Source organism: Salminus brasiliensis, chromosome 11 (genome assembly GCF_030463535.1).
Source record: "Salminus brasiliensis chromosome 11, fSalBra1.hap2, whole genome shotgun sequence".
Taxonomy (NCBI): domain Eukaryota; kingdom Metazoa; phylum Chordata; class Actinopteri; order Characiformes; family Bryconidae; genus Salminus; species Salminus brasiliensis.
In genome coordinates, this window is record NC_132888.1 from 10,272,084 (window position 1) to 10,286,482 (window position 14,399).

General features: G+C 41.0%; 1 protein-coding gene across 4 annotated transcripts; it reads right to left on the bottom strand.

The window, feature by feature from the left end:
* Window positions 1–966: 966 nt before the first annotated feature.
* Window positions 967–12,779, bottom strand: lsr (lipolysis stimulated lipoprotein receptor). 4 transcript variants are annotated; one of them, XM_072690988.1, is made up of 11 exons: window positions 12,563–12,779; window positions 8,625–8,951; window positions 7,440–7,559; window positions 7,069–7,125; window positions 6,081–6,227; window positions 5,340–5,537; window positions 4,628–4,684; window positions 4,334–4,447; window positions 3,695–4,007; window positions 1,812–2,268; window positions 967–1,614 (listed from the first exon to the last, which is right to left on the bottom strand). In XM_072690988.1, the coding sequence occupies exons 1-11, from the start codon at window positions 12,603–12,605 to the stop codon at window positions 1,579–1,581; spliced, it is 1,869 nt and encodes a 622-aa protein (XP_072547089.1). In that variant the 5' UTR covers window positions 12,606–12,779; the 3' UTR covers window positions 967–1,578. The 4 variants fall into 4 exon arrangements, with proteins under 4 accessions (XP_072547089.1, XP_072547088.1, XP_072547091.1 ...); XM_072690987.1 differs by having other exon boundaries at window positions 4,319–4,447; XM_072690990.1 differs by lacking the exon at window positions 7,069–7,125.
* Between the last annotated feature and the right edge of the window lie 1,620 nt (window positions 12,780–14,399).

Consider the following 14,399-nt stretch of genomic DNA (forward strand, 5'->3'; position numbering starts at 1 on the left):
ACCAAATGTAGCTAATTTTAAAGCTACTGACTATTGCTTAAATTAGCCAATTGGTTACCAGTTTAGGGTTATGCTGTTTCTATAGTGGTCACTATTTTAATATGGTTCGATGACCATTAGAATAATTTACTTTCACTGCAGTTTATTTAATAAAATAAAAAAGGGTAGTAACTGAAACTTGTTATGCTTTTACAAAATGGTATTATATATAAACACATTATTGGGTATATTACTTGTGGTGGCAGCATGTAATATCTGTAATATCTTTTCATTGGGCCCAAAATCCCTGCCTGCGCCCTGGCTAAAGCACTTAATTGTTGATGTATATGAAGATACCAGTAGTAAAGGTAAAAAGGTAAAGGTGCACGTATTTGTCACTGTACAGTGTACAGCGAAATGTGTCCTCCGCATTTAACCCATCTGGTAGTGAACACACACACACACACACACACACGTGTTAGGGGCAGTGAGTACACACACACACCCAGAGCGGTGGGCAGCCAACTCCAGCGCCCGGGGAGCAGAGAGGGTAAAGGGCCTTGCTCAAGGGCCCAACAGTGGCAGCTTGCCGAGCCCGGGAATCGAACCCACAACCCTGTTATCGATATCCCGGCGCTCTAACCGCTGAGCCACCACTGCCCCGAAGCCTCGTTCCCTGACCGGGAATCGAACCCGGGCCGCGGCGGTGAGAGCGCCGAATCCTAACCACTAGACCACCAGTAGTGACATAGCTTTACCAAGGGAACAAAAATAAATAAATAATTACGACAATGAACATGACGTATGAAGCTCCCATCTAATATTATCTTTCTTGAATAAATTAAAAGGGTAGCAGGAGAAGTTTATTCACAATTAGTAACTTATTTTTAAACAGACGCCTTGGGGGTTAATGCCATCTAGTGGCTATAAATGGGCCATGTTAAATAAATGAATAAAGAAATACACATCTCAAAATGAAAACCAATATAATATACAAAAGATTTATTGTAAAGCAATCCGTAAACAATTAGTCATTACATTATTAGTGAAAAATTATGCACAGGAACTGAAATTTACATAAACTCTGGCTGACTGTGACACCAGTGAACACCATAAGGAATGCACATTTAATGCCACAGTTTTAACATTAACATACAACAGACAGTCAACAGCTTTTTGTTTAGACAGGCATGAGTGGTTATTTGTTTATTTAGAGGTATAAAAATATGAAAGATGTTTAAGATTACAATTGTTTTAAAAATATGTTAAATTACTATTGAATCATCTGGAAACTAAAACCTTTGTAAAGCTCCGGTAAAGCATAGTACAGTCTTTTAAAAATAAGCAAGGCTGATAATTATATAAAATATGTACAGAGGGACCATAATACCAGCACATAAAGGGATTAAAACAGTAACAACAGTTAAATCAGGACACTGCGACTCTCTTTTGTCTTGGTCATGTCCACATACACATATACACACACACCCACACATACTGTGATAAACCCTGAACATGTAACTGCAGCTGAAAATACAAACTTACAAAATGCCTCAATCACAGCAATCAAATGACTGGAGAAGTCCCTGATCTGAGGCTTCACACCACCAAACTCTCACGACTCACAGCTCCATTCTGTGGAAGAAAGACAATTTTTAGAGCAGTCATTTTTAGACACCCCTGGTCAAATGACATTCCACTTTTCAAGTGTAATTAAGTAAAAGAAAACCTTTTAGATTGAAACACCAAACACCATTTATTATAATTTAATAAAATGAAATTGTAACATTTGTACTCAAGTAAAAGCAAAGTAAAATGTAATGCTCGCTAACCTTACGCAGATTGCTCTTCTTGGACGAGGCCACGCTATCAGAGTCCTCCAGGTAAGGAGGTGGAGGCGGAAAGTTGCTACTGTTGTTGCCACGGCGATCAGGGTTGCCCGCAGGCCGGACAAGAGGGAGCGGGGGCGGCCCTCCGTGTGCTCCCCTGTAGCGGTCAGAGCGGTCACTGTCACTGCCCAGACGCTCACGACTCCGTGCTCGCTGCTGCTCACCCAACTTCTTTCTTTCCATGGCTTCTCGGAGGAAGCTGTCATCGTAAGCATCCCGACCTCCACGGCCTCGCTCACGCTCCAGGTCCATCAGGTCGTCACGGCTACGGCTGCGGCGGCCCTGTAAGCCCACACCCCGAGAGTCACCATTGCGGCGATCTGGGGAATAGTCGCGGCGGCGACGATCTTCGAAGTCTCGATCATATCCACGAGCACTGCTGCTCCATTCATCATCTGAGCTGCAAATAGATGTAAAATAATCATAATATTAATGAATATAAAACCAATTCCCAACTGTTCTAAAAGGGCCCACATTATACATTCCCCAGACACAGACTGTTCTTGTAAAGATGGTTGGAGGTGACGTATTGCAGCTCGTTTAAAAAGCAGTTCTGAACAAAACACTATATAACTGTAGTGTGATAAGCTGGAGCTGCTGCTGGCTGAATAGATGCTTATACATTTGTATAAACTGCCAAATCACATTCGGGTGATTTGTAAAAGTACAAAATTTAAAAAAACAGAATTTTAATCTAAATAAATAAATAAATAAATAAATAACTTAACTAGTAATAAATTATTTGGTTCATATGTTCTTATGCTCATATACATATAATCCTGAACCACGGTGGAAGAGATCCACAATTTGACAGACCATGGTGTCAGTACAGGTGGAGTGCACACCTCTTTAAACGGACTCCACTTTAAACAAGATGGGTGTAAGAGTGCCTTCAGTACTGATTTAATTGCGTGTACAAATATAAATAAACTAACTACAATAAACAATATTATTGTAAGACGATTTTAATCCACTGATAAAACGCTAACATAATAGCATAATAATGCAATTACAGTCTTTTAAACAGCAGTGAACCTTAAATTAGAATATATAAACACTGAAATTGGAAAATAAGTGTTTAAATATCCTAAATTAATAAAGCACATAAAATAAAATCAAAGTCAACATACTGGCTCATTCACCTTAACTCTCCTCATCAAGTAAGTGCAATGGGCAATATCAAGGTCAGCAAAAAGGTTGTACATTTACTGTACAATAAGTCGATAACGTAATCGAGACAGACCTTCTTATCAGATGACTATATTCTACATATATTATATTGTATAAGCCATAAATGTTTAATTTAGTAAATTAATTCAGTTTTTCTTACTGAACTTTAACAATAAACAAAACAGGCAGGTCAAGTTACTACAGGCAGGATCATCACAGGTAAGGTTAAATGCTTCTCATTATGAGAGAATTTTAAAAAATATTCGCCAAGTGTGCTTTAATGAAAAGGCAGATGAACCAGTTTACTAAATGTGCCGAAAACAGCCAAAAACACTCCTTAGACTATTCGACTTTGCCTCAGTCAGCTGAATGTTCCTGGCTACACATCACGGTCCATGGACTGTTGGTTCTTTAGTAATTTGGATGAATCTCTGTCTCGTCCAATTGCCTTTTACTTGAACAGAGAATTGCCTGCCTCATTCCCAGTTTGACCACTTTCCCTAATAAACACAACCACGTTGCAAAAAGTTTTGCCACTCAGTTCGATTAAAGGCATTCCAGGCGTGTTCCAGCAGGACATCAATTCATACATTAATTCAAACCCTCTGCAGGTTCATTAAAATTACGATCTGTGCACTCTGAAATTCTTAACTCACCCTCTCCTGCCTCCTCTGGGGGGATAATCATCTTGGTCTCTGTAACGACGACCAATATCATCAAGATTATCCATGGAACGAGCACGGCCACGATTGCCCCCAGGGCCCCCAGGTCCCCCAGGTCCCCCAGGTCCCCCAGGTCCCCCAGGTCCAGGTCTTCTGGGATCATCACGGCGAGGTTGCTGAGATACGCTGCTGATGGTGCTCATGTTTTCATCGTCATACACTGTGTTTAGCTGTGGAGGTCTGGAGCGACCACGGTTGCGAGGGTCACCACCGTCATGCAGAGAGCTGATCTCACTTAGACTGTCCACTGTCAGAGAGCGAGAGAGAATGTAAGAAAAAGAAAGAAGAGACATGAAAAACAATGGCAAATGGGAGGAGTAAGACAGGAAGGGTGAGTGAGTGAGTGATAAAGAAAGAACGAGTCCATGGAAGCCACAAAAATGTTTGATTGGCTCATTGTACAGTTACGTCCCCAAAGCAATCATCCCATTTATTTCTGAAATCGAAGAGTGAATCTAGAGGAAACAAAGCAGTCTCTCCTAGATTGGATTTCTGAATCTAGATAAAATGGTTATCCCCAACAAAGTGCAGGACAGACCGCATCCCAAAAGAACTCACGACGACTGTATTTGCCTGGTGGTCCTCCTGGGCGAGATGGATCCAGGTTGGCTAATTCTCTTTCCATGTAGTACAGCACTCGAGTGGGGTTCCCATCTTGATTAGCCTGGATACGATATCCACTGCGGGCTAAAGAACAAGCTCTTTTGTCCCATGTACAAGTATATATGTCAAAGTAAGTACACAAGACATTCAAAACATGACAAATACAATCAAGCTTCCTGTTAACAGATCAGAGGTTGTGTAGGAACTTACTGAACAGCACAACAGCAAGCATTTACTGCTAAGAAAGGCATTCGCCCAACTTACTTTGGCCTGCTCCTGCATCATGGTCATGTAGCAATGGTACCTGAGATCCTTGGCCAACTACAGCAGGAAGAATGAACAATCAAACACAATCAAAAAAGTACTTTACAGAAAATTATTAACCCTCTGGAGTCTACAACCGCGACAAATTCAACGTTTTCATTAATAGTAGTTAGTTAATTCAAGGTTTTTATTAATATCTTTGCAATAACCCAGTGTAAAAATATGGTTCAATAATATTCCACTGGAGCTACAAGACTATGAAGAGGAGTCAAGATCCTCATCTCTGCCTTCCGCAGCGTCTTAACTGGTGGATTTGTGCGTCAGACAACTGCAATTGCTGGATTCATGTGTACATGTGTGTTTTGTGTCAAACTGACTAATAGACACTCAGAAACTTGTCCATTGCCTCTTGCCATTTATATACTAATGTATTCACACATTCCACTACTTTTGTAAACCCAAGACTCATGACTGGTAAAGTCATTTCAAGCACAAAAACATTTTGTCCACATGAGTAAAGGGATTTTCACAAGAAATGTGAAGAATGTTTCAGGTGTAGGGTCAGAGTATCTCTTCACACAGTTCCTTAGGTCACATGTGGCATCATTATCACAGAGAGAGCTGAGATTGGTCTGAAAAGATTTGACATAAAACATGCGGGTTTCATTTAAGAAGATAAACTTCTTAAACTGTGCATAGAAAAGGTGCCTACCTGAGCTTGTGGCATCAAACTCCCTTCCGTATCCATTAGAGGGTGGGACAGAGACACCTTGTGGAACAGGCAGCATTGGGATGGGAGGGGCTTGTGACCCCACAGCATACATTGGCTGCCCATACATGCTGGCGGCATACATGCTTGCTGCATACTGACCAGGGATGCCTGCTTTTACCGCTTTCCCAGCTTCATATACTTTAAATGAAAGAAAACGGAGATCAGCATTACTGTTTTACTGGACGTATTTTTCTAAATATCTAAATGCAGCACTTAAAATGCTCTAGACGCTGGTCCAGCAATCCAACATAAATCTTATCTAAATTAAGCCATTTCACTTTGACAGTTATAAAAAGCAAATTTGGTTTGGTTAACCAAAAGAAACTACCTTTGTAAAAGTTGAAGGTAGGGCTGCAACGATTATTCGGATGTTTGAGGCAAATTCTTTACCTTAAGGCTTCGTTTAATTAATGTCACCAACGTCCATCTATTTAAAATGACAGACGCATCGCATCACTCCCGGCTTGTAGACTACTGCGCAGCTCCGGCCTCATTGTTTTACGTGGACTGTTATAAATTAATTTATGACTACATTAATTAGCATATAAAATTTATTTTTGGAGATGATCGATCTCTTTTGTACCTTTACACTTACTAAGGACAGGACAATACTCAATACAATATATACAATATTATTATACAATATTTTTGATAGTTTGATGTGCAGTTGAGTATACTTACATGCTCGTGGGCAGCAGCAGCGGTCTGGGCAGCAGGGGCAGCTCACATAACAGCAACACGTGTGTGGACAGCATTGACACCAGCAGATGCTAATGAAGAGCAGCAGCAACAGGAAGCCAAGCACCACCAACACTACCAACAGCCAGTCTGAGAGCGATGGGAACAAGAGAGAAGATAAGGTAAAAGGTTAAACTGAATGTAGTAAGAAAAACAGGCATTAGTTATTGGGAAGCTTTAACCATTTTTCAGAATTTAATACACATTTATGATGAACTTGATATAAACAGTAGAAGATATAGCTTGTTCTCTCACTAAACAGATATTGTCACTGTCTCACAAAAACCTTGCATCTCCATTTCTTTTCACTCTGACATATTCTAAATCTGGAGATTGTTTAGATTGTTTTAAAAACAAATAAATAGATCAATACTAATGCCAAGGTTTTTGCCCAACAGCGACAATATACTTCAGATAAGAAATTGGTTGATGTGAGTGTATGTTCTATGCATACTGCTAAAATGGCTGTGAGCGCTTGCATATCTGTATAAGTAATGCAATGAACATAACAGCACAATGCAGCGCTGCAGACCAATAAATAAACACAACAGAGAAACAGAGACAGGGTAACCAGCCAGACCGGTTGGTGTCAAAACACAAACACCTGAGCTATCCCCAAAATCAAAATCATTCCACACACACACACAGAACATTGAAGTCTACCCATTCACATCTACAGTCAACATCCCTGATATGAAGCACCTTCCACAGCAACCTGTGAATTTATACAATTCCGAGCAAGCGGTCATGTCTGACCACGGGTCTCTGTTAGATCAGTGATTTCGTAAGTCCAATTTAAGAAAGGCCCTTGCCAGTGCTGGTGCTTGCATGTTCAGAAACTATGACATAACCAAAACACCCCACAACCTTCGGTCCGTTTGATCCTTAGCTCAAGCAGCCTTCTAGGACTACAGAGGTGCACTTAGTGTACCTTCCATGATCAGTAAGTCAATGCCAGGCAGCAGGTCTGTAGTATTTGACTTTCTCTCTGTGAAAGAAGGACAAAGCCATAATTATTGAACAAGGCTCTGCTGCATTTGCCCAAGCAGAAAACTTCCTTCCTCTTAATATCTCTAGTCTGCAAATTCATTAACTGACAAAAGGGGTGACTACTTGAGTCAGGCCAAAACCAGCCAGGCATCACAAAACAATTTCACTTCCTCTACAATACCCATACAAAACAGCACCACACATGACAGGAAACAACCAGAAGTGTACACTAGCACAGTGAGGATGATGCGGTATCAAAAGAATGATGGACTGGAGTTAGGGCTCAAGAAAAACATAATACATAGATCTTACCCAGTACAATGAGCTCAGTGTAGTCCTCGCCATTTCCAGAGAGGTCCTGAGATGAAGCTACACTGCAGACATACACACCGCTGTCACCCCATGCAGTTTGTGCTATGTTGAGGTCAGCATCTGAGAGAAATGCAAGAGAGAAATAGTGTGAATACAAGCTAAAACCACAGGTAAATTGCTTGCATTTAAGTGTTTTTGGAAAGTCCAGTACCACAAATTTTACAGTCTCTTGCTGTACAATGCATCTTAATGATGCATTTAATGCACTCTTAAATAGAGCTTTAAATGGTTCTTTAAGCAAGACCATAGAAGAACCACTTTTGGTCTTAGCCTGACATTTTTGGTTAGTAGAACATTACGACTTTTGGCTCAAAGTGGTAGATCAATGTGTCTTTATTTAGTGCTTTAAGTGTTCCTGGTAACGTTTATTTGTTTGTTCTAAAAATTGAATATGGGCTTTGTGCATTCGGTAGGCATATTTGAGTTAATCATTTAAACTTTTTTAAAAGTTTTTTTTTCTTCAAAAAAAGATTTGCTCTAACTGGGAACACTGTGAGAAATATTCTATTAATGTTGTGATTAAAACCATTAATACATCAAACACTGAAAATCCTGGAATGTTATTTTTGTAAAGTCACAGGCCTTCCTAGAACCTTTTTTATTTTTGGTCCAATTTTCCTCCTCAATTTAGAAAGCCAAGTGCAAATCCCACTTGTTCGGACAACTCCTCCAATCACTTGTGATGCTCACTAGGAGACTGGCACATGCTTCCTCTGATACATGGGCAGTCAGCCACCACCTCTTTTCAAACTGATGCACCACTGGAGAACCACTGGAGCACCACTAGGCAGCCAACGAGCTTAGCTGAAAGCTCCAGCTCTGATACACCAGCAAACAGACACCTGTGCTGGCAAACATCGCACTAATCGCAACGTGGAGCAGGAGCGCCATCTACCCACCCTGAGAGAGCACAGCCAACTGTGCACTCTCAAGCTCTGAATGCTAATGGGAAGCAGCATGACCTGGAAACTGGTGTCAATGCTGTAGTCGGTGAAGAACCAAAAGTGGGTCTTCTATGGCATCGCTCAAAGAATCATTTGTAGCACCTTTAAGAGTGTATGTTTCAAACCAGAAGACATTAACATTAAGCCTGAGTAAGAAATGTCTGCATTCTTTGATTCTTACTGTTGATGATGCTGATCTTGCGGCCCTGGTATTCAGTTCCAAGAGTGACTGAAGTCTGCTTAGACGCCACGATGCGTACAGTCCTGGCACTGTCTGAGCACTCGATGTTGGGGTTATAGTTGGAGTTGACTTGGGCCAAGGCATTGTCTGTACTGCTGGGGTTCAAGGCAGCTTGGATTGGGTCTCTGCAGAAGGACTTGTACCTCCAAGTGATCAGAGGAGGCACTGTGGCTGAGGTACTGTAATCACACTGAAGAGTCACCGGCTGAAATAGGATCACCACATAACGTTTCACCGGACAGTTGACATTCACTGCCGCAGTGAAGCCTGTAGGAAAAGGAAAGAGGTTTTAATAGTCAACAATAAATAAATAAATAAATAAAATCCAAGTAGGGTGCAATTGATGAAAACTGGGGTGATTTAAGCATTTTCATGCAAGTTGTAATGCAAAAAATATACACATTTATAAAAGAAACCAGAAACTGGTGCTATTTTCAAGAAACACAACTTTTGTAGACGTTTGTAAAATTAGTAAATTGCAGCTTGGGCAATAAAATGTAATATAAAGCTAGACCATGTTTATTGAGTACTGCTGTGCTTCGCTAAAACAAGACTGCACTTGATTTTCTCTTAAAATGACAACAAATGGGAAGCTTAAAACATTACTGTAAATGTTAACCAAAAAAAACACAAATAAAAAAACAAACAAAAGATTTCCAGACAGAAAAACTGCTAGGAGGTTGAAGGAGTTATTCATATTTTAACGCTTAATAGGTCCAGTGCCGGATAGGATAGCGTCTGGACCCAGACCGAGTCCAATAAACAGGTCATCAAAAATGATTTAAAACATTGCTAAAATATAACAGTTTGTCAGAAGAAGCAACAATGATCTGCCAAGTTTCTACACACACACACACACACACACACACACACACACACACACACACACACACACACACACACACAGTTTAACCATTAACTAACTAATTCTTATATGTACAAGACATCATCTGTGGTCATTTCAAGTAAGAGATGGGCATCAGTTTCAGATCATTTTCCCACGCCCCATTCTGAGGGCGTATACACTGTAGAAACAGTCTATACCACACTGGTTAAAAATTAACCACAGAAGTGGCACAATTTCCTTTCAGGTCACAGCGTTTACTCATCCTTATCAAACTCATCTAAATGAAGCATTCTCAGTACAGTGCTTTTCTGAGTGTGGAGGCAACGTTAAACCAGCGCCTGTCAAAACATGAACTAACCATGCAGTGAAGCATTGCGTAACTGCTTCAATGGTCGTGTTTACAAGTTCTTGCCCTCACACCTTGCTGTAGCAGCAACTGTTGTGCTGATTTCTTAAGCGTTCAACAAAGCTAGCATGGCATAAAGCATTTACTCAACAATTATTAAAGCAGAAAGCCTTTCAGGAGGCAAACCCTTGCGTGTACCGCAATCATTATACAAACAGAGAGGACCGATATTCTGCCACTGCACGATAGGGAAATTTCAGACAGAACAAACATGATACAATCAGAGAAAGCACGGCATTGCTCCGACTACAAGGCAGGTTCTAGGCCAGTAGCTGTGGTTCATTTTGATTAAGAATAAACCGGGATAATCAACGGCTACAGCGGCTGGATTGTTCTCTTGTTGTGTATCGGTATCAAAGCTGAATATTGATTATTAATACTACCTGAAAACAGCACTCTTACAATAAGCAGCATGGGTCACATCATTCTGCTGAATCAGCCTTTAGACACAGAGACTGCTTTTTGGGAGCACCTTGCAGGCAACAGCAGTTTTGGCAAAATTCAGTACTGTAGATATAATGAGAGGTCATTTTGTTTCTAATTATAATTTTGTATAGCAGCTCCATACCTTCAACCGCACAGTTCTTTCCAGTAGGGTGTAAAAAAAAAAAAGTTACGATACACGGAAGTATAGTAACATTGTTTTGCAATGCCGTATTGATTCTCCAAAACTTTTTCTTTAACGCATTTATTGTTTGTATGCAAAGATGCATCAGCATCGCCCTTTTTTTTAAAGCCCAAACATGCAATCGGCCAATAATTTAGCTGATTCAGCGAGTTGGTCAGATCAAAGGAACCACATTTTGAGAGTTGCTGCAGCTCTGCACGTCGTCACAGACGCATTTTCCTATTCAACTGCCAGATGGCAATATGAACCGCACAGAAACCCACCACGAGTGTGCGTTGTTCGGACTCACTCACATTTGTAGCATGTGTGAAAGTAATGCAGGAGTAGACTCTTAACAGGAGCTACAGTCTGCTAGTGATGCGACTTTACATCTAATGGACCATGTACATCAATAACATAGTCTCCCTGTTCATGAAGGATCCTCAGCCAGTTTTCTGGTGGAGGTGGCCACAGCATTAGGTCACAAAACACAGGCATTAGGTCACAGTCTACAGGCTTAAAGGATTTGTGTATTATTTCAATGTATTGTGGCAATCAACACCTGGTAATCTAAAGGCTTCCAGATAAGTAAGGAAATAAGACAAGACTAATTACGGCTAATTATCTGAAAACCAAGAAAGCAGCTGAAGCTGCTGACCTCCTCACAAGGACACATCAGTACACTGAAAACAACAAGAGAGGCCTTTCTTCCAGGGCAGGATATCTCTTTAAATGGATACAGTGATGAATGTGTGTGGAGGGGTTACTATTTAGATGATTGGCCTATAATAGAGACTCGCTGGAGCAAAACGTCTGAAAGAACGAACAATGGTAGATTGTCAGAGGTGGAAAATGTACATAGAGAGTGTATTTTAGTCAAATATAGGGACTGTGGCAAAAATACATAAATTTATATATATAATATCTATAGTACACACACAATCAACAAGTGAATTTTGTCTTATTCGAGATAAAATTAAGAGTCAAGACTTTTCTTTTTTTGGTGATTTGGTGTGATTTGGTTGGGTGTGATGTGGAAAGACTAGTACCACTGATTAATCATCACAAAAGCAAATTACTGTAGCTGTAGGCTGTTAAATTCTTCACAGCTATGAATTCTGGGGGTGTTTTAATTAATATATATATATATATATATATATTTTTTTTTTTTTTTTTTTTAAATCAAGCTTGATCTTTATCCATTGGCAACAGATCTCCTGGCCTTTGAGATTTGTACTAAGAACTTTAATAAAGGCTTCCGCAAAACTGCTGAAGTAATCAGCATGAATTTCTCTTGAACCCGAAGGGAAGTACAGGAACTCGGTTTAAGGAACAGTGTAAATTTGAAGGACAACTCCTTTAAAGAGAGTCACTAACTGTGTAAACTCTTACTTCTTGTAGCAAGAATAAACGGCTCAAATTAAAGGTAAACTGATACAACACTGTAAAGCCTTGCTCACCGAAACTCTGACTGCAGAGTGTATGACTCAAGCTTCACTGAAACTGAGCTGTTGGGACATGCAGGGTAAGCACCTGCCCCCTCACCACAATGCAGCCTTCCTCAAACACCCAGCTAGTGCTTATTAGAAGCATATTTAAACAACATTATATATATACAGCCTACTGTTTACTGGTGCATTCTGGAGAGGTTTAACCATTTATTAATATTAATATTATTATTTCACTTAGGGGAATAATCAGGACAGTGAAAAACGACCACAGACAGCAGCTTATCATTACTGGTGATATTAGCTAGAAGAGCTGCTCTACTGTAGCTAAAGCCTGTAGGTTCACACCTGTACAGGTAGCTAGCTCGCGCACGAGTAGAACACCAGGCCTAAGCTCACGTTAGTTTGTGTTACAGCACAGGTGTTATATATTAGACCAAGTTTAGACTCTCAGACAGACAGAATTTCAGTTTTACCAAAACTAAACTCCTTATTTAAACGTTTTTAATCCTTTATAAACACAAACAGAGGAACCAGATTTCAGACAGACAGACAGACAGACAGACCTACCTGTGGCCGTGCAGATGATGGCTAGGATGAAAATGTGGCGCATTTTAAAAAACAGGAACCTCTTAAATCATAAAAACCACTTATACTCCAAGTTAAAAACAAAGGCACGGGTGTGAAACACGTATCCGTAGACTTCTGTCGACGTGTTTTCCTCTCATACAGGTGGTGGTAAGCCCTCCATTTTGTCTGCGCTGTGGTGTGGAGGTATGGCAGCGCAACCTGAAACTGAGCAGGTGAAGTAGGACGGTCTTATCTCGACTCGCAGGGGTTCAGGAAAGGCCAGTTCTCGTCTATCTCTAAAATACTGTCTGATACTGGTCTGAAACTGCTTTTAAAACATGACAAGTACCGTAAGTTAAGTAAGCTCTTCCTGTTTTACCCTAAATTCGAGAAGTTCTGGGGTTTGTAGGGAACGGGCTACGCCCAGCAATCCTCCAAAACAGTGCCAATGGTTTGGTCCAGTGGACAAATGAAGAGATTAATGATTACTGAACCTGAGCAGCAACAGGCGCGAAGTAACGCAGGTACAGCTACAGCTACAGCTACAGCTACAGCTACAGGTACAGGTACAGGTACAGCTACAGGTACAGCTACAGCTACAGCTACAGGTACAGCTACAGGTACAGCTACAGCTACAGCTACAGGTACAGCTACAGGTACAGCTACAGCTACAGCTACAGCTACAGGTACAGCTGCAGGTGCAGCTACAGCTACAGCTACAGGTACAGCTGCAGGTGCAGCTACAGGTACAGCTACAGCTACAGCTACAGCTACAGGTACAGCTGCAGGTGCAGCTACAGCTACAGCTACAGGTACAGCTACAGGTACAGCTGCAGGTGCAGCTACAGCTACAGCTACAGGTACAGCTGCAGGTGCAGGTGCAGCTACAGCTACAGCTACAGGTACAGCTACAGGTACAGCTACAGCTACAGCTACAGCTACAGGTACAGCTGCAGGTGCAGCTACAGCTACAGCTACAGGTACAGCTGCAGGTGCAGCTACAGGTACAGCTACAGCTACAGCTACAGCTACAGGTACAGCTGCAGGTGCAGCTACAGCTACAGCTACAGGTACAGCTACAGGTGCAGCTACAGCTACAGCTACAGGTACAGCTGCAGGTGCAGGTGCAGCTACAGCTACAGCTACAGGTACAGCTGCAGGTGCAGCTACAGCTACAGCTACAGGTACAGCTGCAGGTGCAGGTGCAGCTACAGCTACAGGTACAGCTGCAGGTGCAGGTGCAGCTACAGGTACAGCTACAGCTACAGCTACAGGTACAGCTACAGCTACAGGTACAGGTACAGCTACAGGTGCAGGTACAGCTACAGCTACAGGTACAGGTAGAGCTACAGCTACAGGTAACGTTGTAGTGAGGTATTTACAGTTATAATAGAAACGTAGTCTCCTATCATGACCCTAGATTTGTTGTTTTTGGGAGTAAGCATGGAGGAACATCCCTAGGACCTAGTTTCGTTCACTTCCACCCTACTCCTAGGGTTGCCACCCGTCTCGTAAAATACTGAATCGTCCTTTATTGGGCACTGAAATGCTGAGTCCCGTATTGAACCAGTATTGCTCCATATTTCCATTAATGTCCAGTACAGATGTGAGTGGGAAGAGGCACATCCTTGGCTGGACAGCGTCAGTGGAGATGATTACAAGGGAAATTGTAAAATTGTAAATTGAAATGAATGATCATTTATTTAATATACAGTAATATTAGCCAATATAAATATTATATGTGTCAATTTAAAGAACAAATCTAAATAAATACATTAGTTAAAAGAAAACATTTTTTTTGAATATATATATATATATATATATATATATATATATA

Coding starts and splice junctions, on each gene's coding strand:
- lsr (XM_072690987.1), bottom strand. CDS start 12,605: ATGCGCCACATTTTCATCCTAGCCATCATCTGCACGGCCACAG. Junction 2,269..3,694: donor CCCAGAGGAGGCAGGAGAGG/GTGAGTTAAGAA, acceptor ATCTATTTGCAG/CTCAGATGATGAATGGAGCA. Junction 1,615..1,811: donor AGAAGAGCAATCTGCGTAAG/GTTAGCGAGCAT, acceptor TTTCTTCCACAG/AATGGAGCTGTGAGTCGTGA.